This window comes from Carya illinoinensis, chromosome 7 (assembly GCF_018687715.1).
Source record: "Carya illinoinensis cultivar Pawnee chromosome 7, C.illinoinensisPawnee_v1, whole genome shotgun sequence".
NCBI classification, from domain to species: domain Eukaryota; kingdom Viridiplantae; phylum Streptophyta; class Magnoliopsida; order Fagales; family Juglandaceae; genus Carya; species Carya illinoinensis.
In genome coordinates this window covers 43938524-43957065 of record NC_056758.1, presented here as the reverse complement: position 1 = coordinate 43957065, position 18542 = coordinate 43938524, and the positions used below count along the sequence as shown (strand labels likewise).

Sequence of the window (18542 nt, the reverse complement as noted above, 5' to 3'; positions counted from 1 at the left end):
ATAGAATAATCTATACAAAATTAGAACCATACTCTGCCCAAAAATACACCAACCACCAAAAATAAACTAACAACCAAAATATTTCTAGAATTACAATAACCAATCTGTCCACAGCATTACACTTAACAATATTTGTTCACAACTACAACCAAGATTTGTCCACAATTACAGCCAAGCATTACAACCGAGCATACCAGAATTACACTCTAAAATAGTTGTCCACAATTACAACCAAGATCTGATTGGATAAACATAGCAACTATGTTATTTGCTTATGCTTCACATCAAACTGAATGCAAAAGGACTTCAGAGTTTTGATAGCAGTACTGCCTGTTGCTCATCAGACACCTTAACTTCAATAAAAGCTCCCAACGATAAAGCTAGTCTTGCAACTAACTAATGCTTACACTGGAAGAGAGGCAAACAAAAAAAATTCATTATAAGAAGTTTAGTAGAAAATAAAGAAGAGAAAGGAAAGGTGTGATAAGCCAGAGGATTAAAGTCATTGAACTACAAAACATAGTGGATAAGCAAGAATGAGATCTCACACAAAGCTATTCTTCTCTATCCACAATGTCATAGAAGAATGAATAACAAAAATAAATATTTTGCCCACAGCAGAAATACTCCTCCTTCCTCTCTTCTTATCTTGGATCATATTCCAGTTCTTCAACAAAAGAAAATCACTACAGTACTCACACAACAACATAGACAATTAAAACACTAATATCACTACCCACACACTCTAAAAGAAAAGAGAACCCATTATAAAAGTGCTGGAAACATAAATAAAATGCCAAGAGAACCTATTGCAACCCCTAGACAATTGAATAGCTAGTGGTTTCTTGAAATAGGTACAGTAGCCTCTCCTTTTTTTTTTTTTTTTTTGCCATTTGGAACTCCGAAATATTGTTTTCTATGCTTTTGTTTTGTTTTGGTAGTTTTTTTTTTTTTTAATGGTTCTAATAGTAGATTAAAGAGGCCAAGCACACCCAGGTCGAGGAATGCTAGAGAGAAAATCCAATGAGATTCCATTCTTTCCCCTCTATATGTCTATTAAAAACTCAAGTTGGCTAGCAAAAGCAAAGACACATAACGATGGTGCATATACAATTTTTTTTTTTAACTATGCCATTATGTGGCCTATACCTAATTAAAGAAGAAGAACCATAACACATGAATTGATTAATCCAGCTGCTAGGGAAAAACAAGAAGAATGGAGGCATCAGCTTATCTAATGAAAAAATTTATTCAAAAGTTCAAATTTTTTTAATACACTCAGCAAACAGATCATGTAGAAATCTTAACTCAAATTAATTGTATTTAAAAATATTGTTTAAGCCAACAGAACTTTCAAGTAAAATTAAATGCCATAGCAGAAAAGAACATACAAACCTCAGTTGTAATAACTTGACAGAACACTCAAAACTTAGTAATAACCATAGAGAACAGATACTAAAAAAATCATCAACTCTTCCATCAAGTCAAAGCTGAATGTAAGCACAGATTAGCTGGTACTACAGTATGGGATACAGACCATGTGCACCCACCTAGGCATGCACAACCCAAACCCAAGCCCCAGAAAAGATCTACCTCCTCGTGCACAACAATCTTGCTATTAAAGGCTGCTTGTAAAGACAGATTTTCTTCAAGCTTCACATAAGGATGGGATTGCATCAATTTCTAGTATCCTTAATGAAGTATGTGATCTAAATAAATCACACCATAAGCAACATCATACTCTTCTTATTCTGAAAATCTAGCATTCTCGTATCAGAATAAATCCAAATAGTGGCGAACATGCATTTAAAAAAAAAAAAAAACTTTATATTAGTTCCTATCTCACATATTAAAGCATATAACATTTCTGAAAATGGATTCAACCACCAGATGCCACAAAACCCAAGCAAAATATATTACAAGTATAAAAACACAGAGATAACACTTTATCAAGGATTGGGGTAAGTTTTTGAGATAAACTAACATTATGTACTATTGCGATGGAATTCCCATTTGGCATGGCATGCCTTTTTCCCTTGGGTACCAAATGAACAAACTACAATGAACCATTGCTGAAAGAACCAAAATGACAACATGATTTCAAATTTTTAATTTGGGTGTTCTTTTCCATGCAGCCAGAACAATTTTATCTAGAATACAAAACACCGCATGCAAGCCGCAAGAGCAATACTTCTCCTTGCAACTTCAAGTGAGTACACTACTCTCACACCTGGGGCATCTCTTTTAATTACTCACTAAATTAACGCACAAAATGTTACATAAAAAAAGAGAAAATTTCCTCTCACTCTCACGCATGCAGACACACTTACCAAAAGAAATTCTCGTTTATGTTGAAACCTTAAAAGAAAAAAACCTAAAAAAGAAAAAAGAGGAAAAAAGAAAAGAAAAGAAACGCAACCCGGTTAAGAAACAAGAATCAGGACAGCATTGCCTTGGTACCTCCAAAAATAATAATATAGGAAAATTGAAGAAACCGACAATTGCTATTATTTTTCAAAAAATGTAGATTTTCTTTTCTAGGATCTTCTCCTCACCCAAACGCGTTCAAACTGGCAGATTCTCTCAAAACAAGTACAGCAACAAAAAAGAAAGAGCAAAAACAAGGTAAAAAATGGAATAATACGTCGAGGTGGAAGCCAAAAAAAAAAAAAAAAACACAAAACTTGCCCAAGAACCTTAGAAATTTCGGAAGCAAAAATCACCCACATCATAAAAGCGTCATTTTTTAAAAGAGTTTACAAACTGATGAAAACCGGAAAAAAAATGAAAAAGCTCACACTGGTGGACCTGGTGACAGAATCTGGTGGACTCTGGTGATCGTAGACAATGGCCTTGGATGGAGGTAACATGGTGGCCGAGAAAGCTCGCACTCTTCTTAGGGCTTGGGCCTGCCGAACAATATGGGGCCATGATTCTTCACTCACAACTTTCAGAGTCACTGATCGCAACATGCTGGCAGCGACGCTGGGCACAACAGGAGGGGTGACGGCGACACAGGGTGCTAGCAGAGGAGGGGCGACGACTACGTGGGTGCTGGGTTGACACGAGAAGTGTAAATTCGAGGGGCGACAGAGGAGGAACGAGCAGCGTCGCCTAGTGGAGTTGGTGGAACGTGACGCGGGCGAGGGAGGAGGGGTTTCAAGCGAGGTAGGTGGGGGAAATTTAAATCGGGAAAGTAAATTTCATACGCAACGTACGCACGTTTGGTTAAAAAAAAAACAGCCACGGAGTGAGTGCGATGTGTGCACTGCTACAGTAACTACTCAGTAGAAGAACTCGTAATAAAAATAATTTATTTTTGTAAGATGTTTTTGTAATTAAAGCATTTCTCGCTAGTTGTCATTTTTTAATTAAATTCATTGACATCGTATAATAAATGTAAAAAAGTGTATTTGGTCTTTAAAATTACTTGCCAAATTTTATATCCTAAGCCTCGAGTTATTAAATTAATTATTTAAACTCAAATGCACGTTATTTATTATACATTCTATATCCTACTTATTACCTCATGTTTGCTATCCGTTTCCCTCCTTGGATTGGTCATTACCATCATGGATGCAGGATGCAATGGATCCATTTGCGAGGGTTAAAAACACAAAGAACTAAATGGAGGTTCACGTTCAACTAATCACAAGATCTCTTATTTTTCAGTAACTGCGGAGCGAATGTTAAAAGAATGAGACTAGGTTTGGAAACAAAAATAAATGGGTAAGATTGCAAGAACTTTAAAGAATATAAAAGATCATTAATTGCAGAAGGCTACATTAATAGGCTTTAGAAGAAAGAATATAGAAAAATATGCTTATTGAGATACCATACGGCCTTCTATATATGCAGCATGCAGTTGCAGGTTATTTATATTATGTTCCTGGCTTCTTTGCTCATTATGGCTGCCTGCTTAAAACACGACAACATAATCAGTATTACCAAGAAAACAAACAAAAAGTTGTGGGATCAGACCAAATAAGATATATGAATATATAGAATCATTGCTCATCTAATTAAGTTGTTGTGAAAAACAATGACAAAAAAGTAAAGTAAAATAAGACAATCAATCACATGGCACAAATTTACATAGTTTAACAATGTACTTACATCTATAAAACTACAGAAGATTTTATTATCTTGAGAAATGACAAAATATACTTAAAATGAAATACACTATTACAACCGGCTATACTGTTCATAATAAATATATATACATGTATACAGGATTACACAAGTCCTAATTTTTCAATTATCACGTTATTTGCTTGAGTGAATTCTATCTGATATTGGTTTGAGTGACATGTTGAGCAAGTATCAAGTGAATTCTCTATTTAAATTTCGCTTGAATAATTTGTTATACAAACATCGAGTTAACTTTCTGTTTAGATTTATCGAACCACAAGGTCAAAAAAATTTCATACCAAAACGTTGCCCTCAAAAAGACTCATTGAAACTCTACCATAAAACCGTAACGAATTATTGTCAAGTCAAGTTACCAAATCGATTTGCTACAAAAATAAACCAAACTTCACAGACTTGACATGATGTCCTGTCAAGAATTGAAAAATAGAATCACTTTTATTCAGAAAGCTTGCTTATTACAATGATACACGGATGGCTTAAATAATTACAAGGAGCATAGCTAAGTTTGGAAATACTAGACTAAGTATGGAAATAATTGATATTTACAAATAAAGAACACTTGCTGAAAATATGGTGAGGATTTGGTGTTGGTGATTGTGTCGTCAATACTCCCCCTCAAGTTGGCACATGAAGGTCCGTAATGCCGAACTTGCATAGAAAATGATGGAAGAGTTCGCGGCCTAAAACTTTGGTGAAGATGTCTGCAATTTGCTCATGTGATGACGTATGGACTGCAGTGAGTAGACCAGACCGGATCTTATCTCGAATAATGTGGCAATCAATCTCAATATGTTTGGTGCATTCATGAAACATGAGATTATGGGCAATATGCAGAGCAGATTGATTATCACAATGCAAGCTGAAAGGTTCAGGATGAGAGATACCAAAGTCAGTGAGGAGTTGTTTCAACCATGTTAGCTCACATGTGGTAACGACCATAGCTCGATATTCAGCTTCAGTGGAAGAGCGGGCGACAGTCGTTTGTTTTTTGGTACACCAGGAAATAGGACTCGTGCCGAGCTGAATGAAGAAACCGGTGGTGGAGCGGCGGGTAGTGGGGCAGCTGGCCCAATCAGAATCAGTGTAGGCAGTAACATGTAAGGTATTGGAGGATGGAAAGAAAATGTCTTGACCTGGGCTGCCTTTGATGTAGCGGAGAACACGGGTGGCGGCTTGCATGTGAGGAATGCGGGGAGCATGCATAAACTGACTGAGGATGTTCACGGCGAAGACAATATCAGGACGAGTGATAGTGAGATAGATGAGGCGGCCCACAAGTCGTTGATAGGAGCTTGGATCATAAAGAAGGGTGCCATCTTGATTGTTGAGTTTCAAGTTTTGTTCCATGGGAAAGGGAGCGTTCCGGGCGCCGAGTTGGCCAATGTCTTTCAAAATATCAAGAGCATATTTTCGTTGATTAAGGAAGATGTCTTTTGATGAACGAGCAACTTCGAGACCAAAAAAATATTTGAGGGGGCCGAGATCCTTGGTTTTGAAATTGGTGGAGAGGACACGTTTGAAGTCTTCTATTTTGGAGAGATCATTGCCAGCAACCAGAATATCATCAACATAGACAAGTACAATGGTGATACTCATGGTGGTGACCAAGGTAAATAAAGAGTGATCTGCTTGAGATTGAATAAAACCTGCATCAAGAAGCACAGTGGTTAGTTTAAAAAACCAGTTGTGGGATGCCTGTTTGAGACCGTAGAGGGATTTGCGTAGACGGCAAACACGGGTCTCCCCTTTAGGACAATATCTGGGAGGTGGTGTCATGTATACTTCTTCATCAAGATCACAATGGAGGAAGGCATTGTTGACATCAAGTTGGTGAATGAGTCATTGCTGAGTGGCAGCAATAGCTAACAAGCACCTGACAGTAGTCATTTTTGCAACAGGGGCAAAAGTCTCATGATAATCGAGCCCTTCAACTTGAGTGTAGCCTTTGGCAACGAGGCGAGTTTTATATCTTTTAACAGAGCCATCGGCTTTGAGCTTGGTTTTAAAGACCAATTTGCAACCTATGGGTTTTTTACCAGAAGGAAGAGGTTCAAGGGACTAGGTAGAATTTGCTTCAAGGGCACGTAGCTCATTAGTCATGGCGTCGCGCCAATGGGAATGACGAAGGGTAGTAGAATAACAAGAAGGTTCAATAGAAGTGGTGAGAGCATGTAAATATGTAAGATGAGAGGGTGAAAAATGAGAATAAGAAAGAAAAGCAGATAAAGGGTGAGCAGTACCTGAGGTTGATGCAGCGAGTGATGATGTCGTGGGCTCTGTATGTAGAGTCGGACAAACATAATCCTGGAGGTAAGCAGGTCGAGTGGTAGTGCGACGAGGACGAGAAGGAGGAGGAAGAGAGGAAGAGTCCATGATGGTGGTAGGAGTGGAAGGGGTTGTGAGATCGGTGGGAGGGGGAAGAGATGGGGTCAATGAGGGAGGTTCGGGAACAGGTAAGGGAAGAATGGAAGAAGGTGAGAGAGAAAGATCAGGGAGATCTTGGAAGGGAAAGATGTCTTCATGGAAAGTGACATCGCGGGAATAAAAAATGGTATGTGTGTCTAGATTATAGAGTTTGTAAGCTTTGTGGTTACTGGGGTAGCCAAGAAAAATGCATTTGGAGGCACGGGGAGAGAATTTATCTCGATGAGCACGAAGGGTTTGGGCATAACATAGACAACCGAACACACGAAGGTGATTATAATTGGGAATGGTGTGGAGAAGAAGTTCAAAAGGGGATTTATTTTGAAGAATGCGACTGGGTGTACGATTAATAAGATATGCTGCAGTGAGCACACACTCGCCCCAAAATTTGAGGGGTAAGTGTGCTTGGAAGCGAAGGCTACGAGCAATATTTAAGAGGTGCCTGTGTTTGCGCTCCGCAACACCATTTTGTTGAGGGGTTTCAACGCAGGTACGCTCATGAATAATGCCGTGAGTATAAAGATAGGTTTGAAATTTGTACGAAAGAAATTCTTGTCTATTATCGGTGCAAATTTTTTTAACCGTGGTATTAAATTGATTTTGGACAAGAGCAAAGAAATGCATGAGATTGGCATATGTCTCAAATTTAAAACGCATAAGATAGAGCCAAGTAGTGCGTGAAAAATCATCGACAATAGTGAGAAAATAATGAGATCCACAAATAGAAGAAGTGTGGTAGCCACCCCAAATGTCACAAAATATTCTATTAAAAGCAAAAGTACTTTTATTATCAGTAGAAGAAAAAGGCAAACGAGTGTGCTTGGAACGTGCGCAAACATCACAATCCGAAACAACATGAAAATGTTTAAATAATTGGGGAATAATAAGGCGAGAAGGATGACCTAAGCGTCGGTGCCATAAGTTTTTATTCATAGTGGATTGCACGGAAGAAGCCAAAATATTGTTGGGTCGGTGCACATAAAGCCCATTGTAAAAATCACCCGCTCCAATCAGCCTCGTCGACTGTGGGTCCCGAAAGAAAAAATCTTTAGAAGAGAAAGAAACAGTACAATTCGTGTGAGAGGTGAGCTGAGGGACAGATAAGAGATTAAAATGAAAATTAGGGATAAAATAGACATTTAAAAGAGTAAGGGAGGGAGATAAAGGGCAAGTGCCGATACCCTTAATAGAAAGGGTATGGCCATTCGGTAGCTTCACCGAAAGGGAAGGGGGGGTTTTCCAAAGAGGAAAACAGGTGCCGGTCGTGGCACATGTGGGCGCTGGCGCCACTGTTCACAATCCAGTCCTAGCGTCGATCAAAGGAAGAAGGGGAAGAAGCAACACTACCAACAAAGTTTGAAGGAGTGGGTTTCGGTTTGAGCAGATCCAATAGTTGCTGGTAGAGATCCGGCGTCAATCCGAGGAGGGGAGGAGAATCGGTGGAGCAGGAGGCTTGATTGGAGGCCGGACTGAAACCAGATGGTGGTTTGTCGAGAATGGAGGGACGTGGCTTGTTACGTGGGTCATGGCCTGGTGGGTAGCCGATGACCCTCCAGTAGCGATCATGGGTATGGCCCTGTTTTCCACACTCGGTGCAATGGAGGTGGCTCCGTGAGTGGTTGGAGTTGGCAGCGAAGGCCATGGAATCCGCCGGTAGTGGTTGGAGTTGAAGGAGGTGCTGCTGCTCTTCCTAAAATAAAATAGAAAAAACTTTGGTGATTGAAGGAAGGGGGTCCATAGCAAGGATTTGGGTTCTGAGTTGGGCAAAGGAGTCGTTTAGGCCAAGGAGGAATTGAAAAACACGCTCATCATCAGCTTGTTTTTGCATATCCTTGAGGTCAGTGGTGTTTTGAAGATGGCTTAATTCATCCCATAGTTGTTTGATATGGTTGTAGTATTCATGAATGGAGTTGGTATTTTGGTGCAGGGAGGAAAGGGCATGCTTGAGATGATAGAGGCGGACATTATTGCTGTGGCTGAAACGAGATTGAAGATCAACCCAAACATCACGTGGGTTTGTGTGAAATTTGAGTGAGTTGGCTAGAGATGGACTGATGGAGTTCAAAAGTCAGGTAAGAACCATGTCTTTGGTTTGATTCCATTGGTTGTATTCGGGAGAACTAGGATTAGGGGTGGGGAGAGAGCCATCAACAAAACTGAGTTTGTTTTTGGCATTGAGTGCACGGGTCATGGCTTTTTGCCATTTTGGGAAGTTGTCGCCTGTAACAAAGCCAGAAACAAGGATTAAACTAGGTGAATCAGAAGGATGAAGGAGGTAGGGGGAAGAGGAAGAAGAGGCCATGTAGGACTCGGGTAGGGATCGTGGTTAGGCTGATACCATGTCAAGAATTGAAAAATAGAATCACTTTTATTCAGAAAGCTTGCTTATTACAATGATACACGGATGGCTTAAATAATTACAAGGAGCATAGCTAAGTTTGGAAATACTAAACTAAGTATGGAAATAACCAAATGTAAGGAAATTAGACTAAGTATGGAAATAATTGATATTTACAAATAAAGAACACTTGCTGAAAATATGGTGAGGATTTGGTGTCGGTGATTGTGTCGTCAATATGTCCAGGTAGAAATTTACATAAACAAACTATTTTAGGTGGGGGGTGATGATGACCGACATGATAACTTTTCCTGCTTTCTTTCTTTCGCCCAGACATTTATCTGCCTAGTTATTTTGAAGTTTTTGATCGGGCTAGCTGTTTACCAGTGCATGCTGCCACTGTCCAGCTTTCTCTAGCATCGAGAAAGGGTTAGCTATGCAAGACTTGAAGTTTTTGAATCCGAAAGGTTACAATTTTGCCCTATCTATTAACCAACTCAAAACAAAAACTATAAGATGTTGCTAGCTAGTATGTTAGTTGATGAAAATAGTTAAACTAACCCCTTCATGTGTGCATGAGATTCACTGTTGTAACATGCTTGATGAGCATGCCAATCACATCACATGAGATTCTAGCTGCTGATTCCTTCAAGTTTTGAATCTTCACTTCAGTATCCACTTCAAGCCGTTTTGCATTAAACCCAGAGCTCCCACTAGTCTATAAATAACAAAATCTTAAAATTAAGCTAGCTAAACTCGAAAATCTCATGTTTTGCTTGCACACGCACACCCAAAAAAAGTGATTTATAAAATTCATGGTCGCGACGATCATAAGAATTTCATAAAAGACATTGAACACGTCGAGTTGATGGAAACAAGAATGGTTAATACAAATTGAGGTACCTCAGCGATTTTCTTTTGGAACTCAGCTTCCAGATGAGAGCGATAGAGTCCCACTTCCCTCTCTGCGTCTTCTTGCGCTTGCTTCAACCTTTTTATCTTTACTGATTAATAAAAGGCAAAGTGAGAGATCCATATGAATCTTCAAGATCAGTAGTAATATGAAACTCTTAATTAATTAGACAGCTATTAATTTGATATATTAATTAATAATTATGGACAAGCAGGTGGAACGTATAAATTTAGGCGCTTACAGTTTCTAGCACTTGAAACGATGTGTTGGGCCTCCTGTTCCGCAGTTAACAGCATCTGAATGACTCCTTGTCCTCTAAAGGAATCCATCTTATATATTTATGATTAATGTAGGAGCTATATTAAATATGCAACCTCAACCTGCTGAGAGTATTAATTAGAAAAAATAGACGCCATTTTTTTTTTTTTTTTGATCAAAGAGTCGGGGTCCCTTAACAGGAGACCTCTCCCCAATATATTAAACTTAAGCAAAAAAACTTAGTGCATGAGATTACAACCTCTTTCCCAGCCACAAAACAACATGCTAAAATTGCCAGAAAAAAACATTGATCCCTAACCAGAAAACCAGAACAGAGTTACATACATTGCTGTTAACTTAAAGCAGAAAAACAACTTAAAACAGAAAGATTTTGCTACAGACTTAGTGACAGCACCGAATATATGGCAGCCCAAGTTTATCAGTACGCAACACTCCTCTCAACAAGTGAGGAAGTGAGGTTCAGGATTCCCAAACCTTGTTGATTCCTTTGGATCCCAACCTAGCCAAGAAGTCAGCAGCTGAGTTTCCTTCCCTGTAGACATGTTTCAAAGTGAACATGATTTGCTATAAATAGGCCATAAGCTCCTCCCAAAATTTTTCAAGGTACCATACCCCACATGAGGATGAATTGATCCAGTTTATAACCACCTGGGAATCCATCTCTATTTCCACTTGAGAAAAATTCTTCTGTTTAATGTGTCTGAGGCCATGTAATAGAGCAAGGAATTTAGCAAATGTGTTAGTACCTTGTCCAAGATCAACTGCAAAGGCTGAAATCAATCTCCCCTCACTATCACGTATCACCCCTCCAGCTCCTACCATGCCCGGGTTGCCTCGGCTACTCCCATCCACATTTAACTTGTACCAGCCCATGTTTGGTCTAACCCACCTAATCAGCTTACAAGGTTTCAGTTTTGGGGATTTATAGGGAATATTCAGCTCCAATAAAATCTCCTCATCTCTTGCACTCAAAGGCTTAGTGGCTTTGAGTTTTTCACTTAACTTTACAATCCAGAATTTTATTTTCCTCCATACTTCTTCTGAGCTAATGACTCTTCCTTCCATACGCACATTGCATCTTCTAAGCCATAATTGCCATGTGACAATAGAGAGAATTATCCCTAGTAGCAGTCCCTTCGTGGTTGATTTAGAGGCTTTACTGAACCACTCTTGCACCAACTCATACCAGCTTTGATATAGCCTCCGCGGCATACCAACCTGATTTGCGCACCTCTCCCATATAGATCTAGCCATCTCCCCCGTAGCTAGCACATGATTGAGGTCCTCATATCCACCAATTTTACAGCAGTCACATTTTGATGCCAAAGGAATTCCTGTTTGGCGAATATGGTCATCCACACTTAAGGCTTTTTTGACACTTCTCCACATAGTAACGGAAATATTTTTAGGAAGGCTTGGGTGCCACAGCCATTGTGCCCAATTACTCTTTGGAGATTTTATCCTCAAGACCTCCCATGCACTTTTTGTTGTAAAAATCCCATCTTCCTTGGCCATCCACACAAGTAAGTCATCACCTTTTTTTTTACGACTCAAAAATCTGAAAATTTTCCCTGCTTTAGGTTCTCTAACTAGGCTTATTAATAGTTCCATATCCCATGCCCCATTCAACTTGCACTCTTTAACCTTCATATTTGGATACCTAGATATTGGCATCCTTTCTCCAAGTGTCTCTTCCCCCATCCATTTATCAAGCCAAAAGGAAACTGACCCCTCTCTCAGTCTCCACTTAGAGTTCTCTAAAATGAGTGGAACACACCTTATCACCATCTTCCAAAACCGACTACCTTTGTTTGGGTTAATTAAGGAGACGTGGTCATTTTTCACATACTTTGCTTTGAAAAAGCTGGCCCAAAGAGAATTTGCAGTTAGTAGTCTCCACGCAAATTTCATGTGTAGTGCTTTCTGAGTTTCATGCAAATCACGAATCCCCACACCACCTTCCCTACCGGCTTACACATAATGTCCCAAGATTTCCAATGCTTTTTAGGCTTTCCATCCTTGTAGCCCCAGAAAAAATCAGACAAACACTTATTGATGCTGGAGAGGACAGATTTTGGGACTTGCAGCACTGATAACAGGTGAACTGGAATGCTACTAAGCACATGTCTAATTAGCAGCAGTCTTGCGCCACTTGACAACAATCTCGCCGGCCATCCTCCAATTTTCTCTCTGATTTTTCCAATCAACTCCTCAAAATGAATGGCCTTTATTCGCCCAGCTATGATAGGTACCCCCAAGTATTTAAAAGGCAGTCCACCCTCTGAGAAACCCATGTAATTTAAAATAGCCCTGCGCCTTGAAGCGGAGAAATGATTAGCAAAAAAAATTGCAGACTTTTCCTTATTCACCCTCTGGCCAGACCAAGCTTCATATAACTCCAGCACCTCAGAAATGGACCGAATGGACTGTTTACAGCCATTTGAAAATATTACAATATCATCTGCGTACAAGAGATGAGATATAGTAGGGACCTCTCTAGCATGAGTAAAAGGTTTGATCTTGCCTTCTTGGAACTTCTTCTTTAAAAGTCTTGTCAGGATCTCCTCCATAATAATAAAGAGATACGAAGAAATGGGATCACCCTATCTTAGTCCACGGCCCCCTTGGAAAAAGCCTTTTGAAGTGCCATTCATAACCACTGAATATCACGGGGAGGATATGCATTGACAAACAAGGCAACATACCGGTTCAGAGAAACCAAAGGCTGCCATGACTTGAATGAGGAATTTCCAGGCAACAGAGTCGTATGCCTTAGCCATGTCGATTTTAAGAACTACATTTCCACCTCTTACTTTTTTATTAATGGACTGAACCATCTCTTGCGTCAAGCTAATATTCTCCAAGATGCTTCTACCCTGAATAAAAGCTCCTTGTTCTTGGGAGACAATGCGAGGTAGCAGTGGTGCTAACCAACCCACTAAGAGCTTTGAACAAGTTTTATAAAAAACTGAACAAAGGCTTATGAGGCGAAACTTGTCAAAGCTTTTTGGATTTTCGATCTTTGGAATCAACACCAAAAAAGAAGAAGAGAAATATTTTGGGATTGGATTACCTCTAAAGAAGTCATGGACAACAGCGACAACATCTTCAGCAAGGATCTCCCAACAGGCTTTAAAGAATCCTGAGCCAAAACCATCTGGCCCCGGACTACTATCAATGGGGATGGAGAAGACGACATCTTTTATCTCTTGAATTGAAGGAAGCTCTAGAATATTCAGATTTTCCGCTAAACTCACCACAGGTTCAACTAAACTAGTCAAATTAGGAGCAGGACTTAAATGGGATTCTGCCAGAAAATTCTTGAAAAATTCAACAACACCCTCATGAACCTCTTCAGGGGACCTCAACCATCTGTTATCACCTATTTCCATCTCCCTTACCACCCTATGGGTTCTAGAAGACAGAGCACGGAAGAATTGGGCATTACCCTCACCCTTCTCAAGCCATCTTTGCTTGGCTTGTTGGGCAAGCCTCGTTTCCTCCCTACTCTCCCATGTATGCAGCTCAGCCTTTGATGCTAACAGGTCCAGTTCAACATCTTCAGAAAATCCCATCTGAAGTTTTTCTTCCAGGCCACATATTCGTTCCTCAAGCCCCTGAATATGAGAATTGGTCCAACCAAAAACCTCCTTGTTCCACCTTCTCAGCACCCCTTTAACAGCCTTTAATTTATTTGCCAACCTAGCCATTCCTTGTCCGACCTGATCCTTACACCAAACACCTCGCACACAGTCATGGAATAGCTCATGAGAGGTCCACATATTCTGGAATTTGAAGGGGCTGAACCCATACGGTTTATCATTTTTCTCCATGGCCACCACTAGCGAGGAATGGTCTGAGTTTTGCCTAGGCAAATAGGTCATCCCCAAACCTGGAAATTCCAACATTAGTTTCGAGTTAATGAAAGAACGATCCAGTCTTGCCCAGCTACGAGCTCTTCCTTGCTGCCCATTACACCACGACATCTTATTTCCTTCAAACTTTGTTTCAATCATACCCACCGCATCAATAAAATCATTGAATTCCCTCATAGCAATGGTCGGTCTGGGCCTTCCTCCAATCCTCTCATCATTATTACGGATAATGTTAAAATCTCCCATAATTATCCAAGGTGTGATTCTAGTACTCAACAAGCTCAAATCCTCCCAAAGTCTTCTACAATCCAGGTATGAACATTTAGCATAGACAAAAGATGCGAGGATTTGTTTGTTCTTCTCTTCAACCATTAGCGAGATACTTTGACCCTTGATGGATTGAACGGTAACCTTTACCTTGGTATTCCACAGCACCCATAATTTTCCTCCAGCCTCCTCATTAGAAATACCTCCCCCAAACTCCAGTCTATTCTGAAACCGAACCATACACTGCTTATTGACAAAAGGTTCCGCAATGGCTACCACATTCACTTTATATTTCTTTATCATTTTAATCAATTGCTCTTTGGAGGTACCAAGCCCCCTTAGATTCCAATATAAGAAAGGATTCATAAATTCAATTTTGATGGCCTGCTCTTGACCCTAAAGGAACTCCTCTTCCTAGAACCTATACCTCTTTCACTATTTTCTTTTAGTATTTCTTCATCTGAGACAATTTCCTGGGTTTTTTGCAGGTGCTCTAACTCTTACGCACCTTCAGAATCAGATAGGGAAACTGGTCCCATGACAGGTATCAATTCCCCCACTTGGTTAACAGCTTGGTTCTCCGTATCCGTCTTATTTTGTGGCTCTTCCCTTGCTACACTCTGCATTTCCTGGTTTTCCTCCAACGTCATTGGCACAACTGATACAAATTCCTCCTGTAGTAAAATAAGGGAAGTATCTTCTGCCCTTTCAGCTTGTTCATCTCTACTTGGAGACTTTCTTTGAATCTTCTCGAAAGCTTTTTCTATTTCTTCTAGCTCCCCCCTCTTCTATTTCTTCTACTAGAAAAAAATCATCGTCGTTTACAGCTTCCTTTTCTGACACCAAGTCTGATTCCTAATGCACAACCTCTTTCCCCTTCTTTCCAGAGGACTCTCCTATCTCATGCCTTGTAATAGCCTCCGATTCAACATTCCACTTTATACTTCTCACCCCCTTTTCTTGTGCTGGTTCCTCCACTTTTCCTGCTTCTCCTTCCTTTGTTATTTTCATCTCTAAGGTGCGTTTCTTTCTAGACTTTCCCATATCATCTATACCAGGATTTTTATCTGTTTTTTTGCAAGTACTTAAGTTATGGCCCTGCATCTTGCACTTACAGCAATACGCTGGCAAGGTTGCATAAAAGACAGCTTGGTATCGACTTGAAGGGGCCCGAGGAACACCAATCCAAAAACCATCTATCGGTTTCGTCGCTGCATCCATTTCAATACAAATCCGAGCTCCATCAGTTCGGGTGGCACATCTAGTGCTATTATCACTTCTTAGATAAGTACCAATAGGTAGAGCAAGGTTTCGAAGGTAGGATTCATGATAAAAGTTAGGCGGAAGCCCAGGAAAAACCACCCAAACCGGAACCAAGGATGGTTCTGATTCCTCTGAAAAGTCCGTAGACCACTTGAACATCCTATATGGACTACCTTCAATCTCGCAGGCTTCACTAGCATAGGCCTTATGATAGTCATCTTCTTTAGCAAATCTCAGGAAAACATGTCGTGGGGATTTCATACTAGAAACGACTGGTTGGGCATTTAAACCCCCCCGAGTTCGAATAAAAGCACGGATAGTGTCTAAGGAAGGACGTTGCCGAATGAATTTAAGAACAAGAGAGTACCTGAATGGCTGTGCAGACCGGTCCAGTTCATCTTGGGAGAACCAGATATAGGTGTCGCTGTCCAGCACTTTTGGGGCACGCACCGGCACCACCACTTCGGGAAGGGGAATCGGCATTTGCGAGACCATATTCCCGAAGGTCCGTGGCCTGGAGCTTGCCGGCGAGCCCTTTAGGCCCCCGGCGGCTGCCATACTCCTCAGGGGAGACCCAACCCTAAAAACAGAGTATCGCTTTCTATTTCGCTCGTACGAACTTTCGCTCTCTCTCCAGAATTCCCTCTCTGGTTGATGTTGGATATGTTATTGTTGAAAAAAAAAAATAGACGCCATTTACGTACGAGAAATCATCTTTTAAAACAATATGATGCTCGATCGATAAGGAATAAATAAATCAACGTTAGCTAGCTACATGATCATCTTCTTGCTGATTTAATCAGTACTGAGGTTTTTAATGACACCCTCGCCTATTAATTCCACAGTAACTGTATACAATCAGATGTAGCAAGCCTTGAGGAAAAAATTATATATGCATAAAATTAAGCTAGTCCAGTTGATTAAGTACCCATTTTTTCTGCAAGTTAGAAAGAGAAGCTCCTCATTCAATCTAGAAAAAACTACTCTTCCTTTTTGAGTGTTTCCACTGAAGATGAGGGTGTAGCATTGGCTCCCATCCTTCTCTCCATTTCTTTTCTAGTATCGATCTGCGTATATATTTTTGTAGTAGTGTTTTCTTTCTTTCTTTTCCTTCGGTTCAGTTTTGGTCAAATCTACCGCACTCTAGCGACTGACTATTGACACACGCTCCACCACGCAACTCCCTAGCTGCCAAAATCTTGGCTCGTGATGTTCACGCATGACTTACTCTGTGCGTGGCCTTCATGCGTCGCCGCACCATGATGCATCCATCATCTACACGCATCGCACCAGTAGATCCTTCACCTCAAGATCTTCCAGATCTATCCCACCTCATCTTACAACCACTAACGCATGATCTCCACAGGTGCATGTGAAGACATTTGGCCCACCGCAGTCCAGGAAACATCTCAAGACAACAAACCGCATAGCACTTTCAGTTTCCACCGCCTCCATTGATGGCTTCAAAGTTCTCGAACAGTTATACAAACTGTAAAAAACTGTCATTTAAGACGGCACCCTCTTTGCACGGTATGAGCGGGGAGCAAATATTTGATTCTAAGACCCGTTTTTTTCCTTCACTTTAGCACTATGGTTGTTGTAATGGAGTATTTATTGTGAAACCTCATCCCCTCTTCATGTATCTAGTTTTTCATTATCTAAATGATATATTTGTGTGCTTAAGAAAAAATTAAGTATCCTTATACGTACGAATTAATGTTGGTCGAATAAGCTCCTAGGCTCCTAGCTAGCTTTACACACACACACACATGCATATATATATATATATATATATATATGTATGTATGACATTCACCTATGTTTAACCCCTCCTCCAGCGTCCAGAAACTCTATATATCATTGACCAAATTAGTTGGCCGTGATATTTCCAAATTAGGTTCTTATCTTTCTAAATTTATGACTGTCTGATTAGTTTGTTGGTAACCAATTGTCTCTCTGTATTAGTCTCTCAAACTCGATCCATCAGAGTGGGTAGATTTCATATTAGTCGAGAAAATATATCATATAATTTTATCTCAATAGAATTAGAACCCTTTAAAAAATGGATAGCCACTCTCCTTTTCTTGTAATTTCAAGGAAATAAAAGAATATGTCAAAACCATTCCAAAGGAAAAGCTTGAAAACCATATGGAAAGACAAACAAACAACATGCACATTGGGAGGGCATAATATCCCATAAAACAATAGCTTACTCGATATTAAAAAAAAAAAAAACCCATTGTTATGAATATAATGTTTGGAGTATCGATCATTCAATTTATATTTTTTACGTGACTAAAGAAAATATTACATAACAAATAAAATGCAGTAGTTCCATGGTTTCCGAAAGACGATGAACTATTCGAATATGCAAGCAACTAATTCTTCCTCTCTCCCGATCTATAATTAATGCGATAAAAGGAATCGAACAAATGAGAGAAGGACATGAATCTTCACGAGATGGCCGATGATTTAAAACAGAGAATCACAAACAGATGACAAAACATAAGATATGAATACCTGAATGAAATTGGCGATCAGGGCCGATTACTTACATGGAAATTAAGCCTGCCCCAACCGCTAGGAAGAGTGGCTGTAGAGAGAGAGAGAGAGAGAGAGGCTTTGCTTGGTTAACGGGGTTGGTTAGTTTGTTTTCCTAGTCAAAACGTCATGTTACGCAATAAGCGTCCACGTACATTTTGAGACATTCTCTCTCATACATACCGTATTTAATTAATATATATATATTAACCACCCGTATCATCACGATGCACTAAACACTATATATAACAGTCTTTTGAAGGCGCAGAGCTTATATTTGAACTTTCTCATCTCCCTCTTTATTTTGCAGAGATGTGTGTTGGCAACTACCAAGTGGATAGATGATAGCTAGGCAGTAGGCTCCAACACCCACACACCACACCTACCCTCTCTGCCCCCTAATTCCCTCATCGGTTCCACCAATTAGTCAGGAGGGAGCAGCAATTCTACATCTTTCTCCCGAATAGTGCTCACAAGTTTCCTGTATTTG

The 18542-nt window shown here is 40.1% G+C and overlaps 4 protein-coding genes across 8 annotated transcripts; all 4 read right to left on the bottom strand.

Annotated features, from left to right (window-relative positions):
• Positions 1-62: 62 nt before the first annotated feature.
• On the bottom strand, positions 63-18522 carry LOC122315483 (V-type proton ATPase subunit G-like). 5 transcript variants are annotated; one of them, XM_043131408.1, is made up of 7 exons: positions 18032-18522; positions 10069-10207; positions 9818-9918; positions 9476-9632; positions 2799-3915; positions 1551-1653; positions 63-408 (listed from the first exon to the last, which is right to left on the bottom strand). In XM_043131408.1, exons 2-4 carry the CDS (start codon positions 10154-10156, stop codon positions 9480-9482), a joined length of 342 nt encoding a protein of 113 aa, XP_042987342.1. In that variant the 5' UTR covers positions 10157-10207; positions 18032-18522; the 3' UTR covers positions 63-408; positions 1551-1653; positions 2799-3915; positions 9476-9479. The 5 variants fall into 5 exon arrangements, with proteins under 5 accessions (XP_042987342.1, XP_042987341.1, XP_042987337.1 ...); XM_043131407.1 differs by lacking the exon at positions 1551-1653 and having other exon boundaries at positions 2799-3918; XM_043131403.1 differs by lacking the exon at positions 1551-1653.
• Positions 4768-5928, bottom strand: LOC122316438 (uncharacterized mitochondrial protein AtMg00810-like). Its single transcript, XM_043132955.1, has one exon. It carries the CDS (start codon positions 5926-5928, stop codon positions 4768-4770), a length of 1161 nt encoding a protein of 386 aa, XP_042988889.1.
• On the bottom strand, positions 12014-14898 carry LOC122316437. Its single transcript, XM_043132954.1, has 3 exons — positions 14757-14898; positions 12812-14520; positions 12014-12670 (listed from the first exon to the last, which is right to left on the bottom strand). Exons 1-3 carry the CDS (start codon positions 14896-14898, stop codon positions 12014-12016), a joined length of 2508 nt encoding a protein of 835 aa, XP_042988888.1.
• Positions 15104-16069, bottom strand: LOC122316436. The gene has a single exon (XM_043132953.1). It carries the CDS (start codon positions 16067-16069, stop codon positions 15104-15106), a length of 966 nt encoding a protein of 321 aa, XP_042988887.1.
• Positions 18523-18542: the final 20 nt, after the last annotated feature.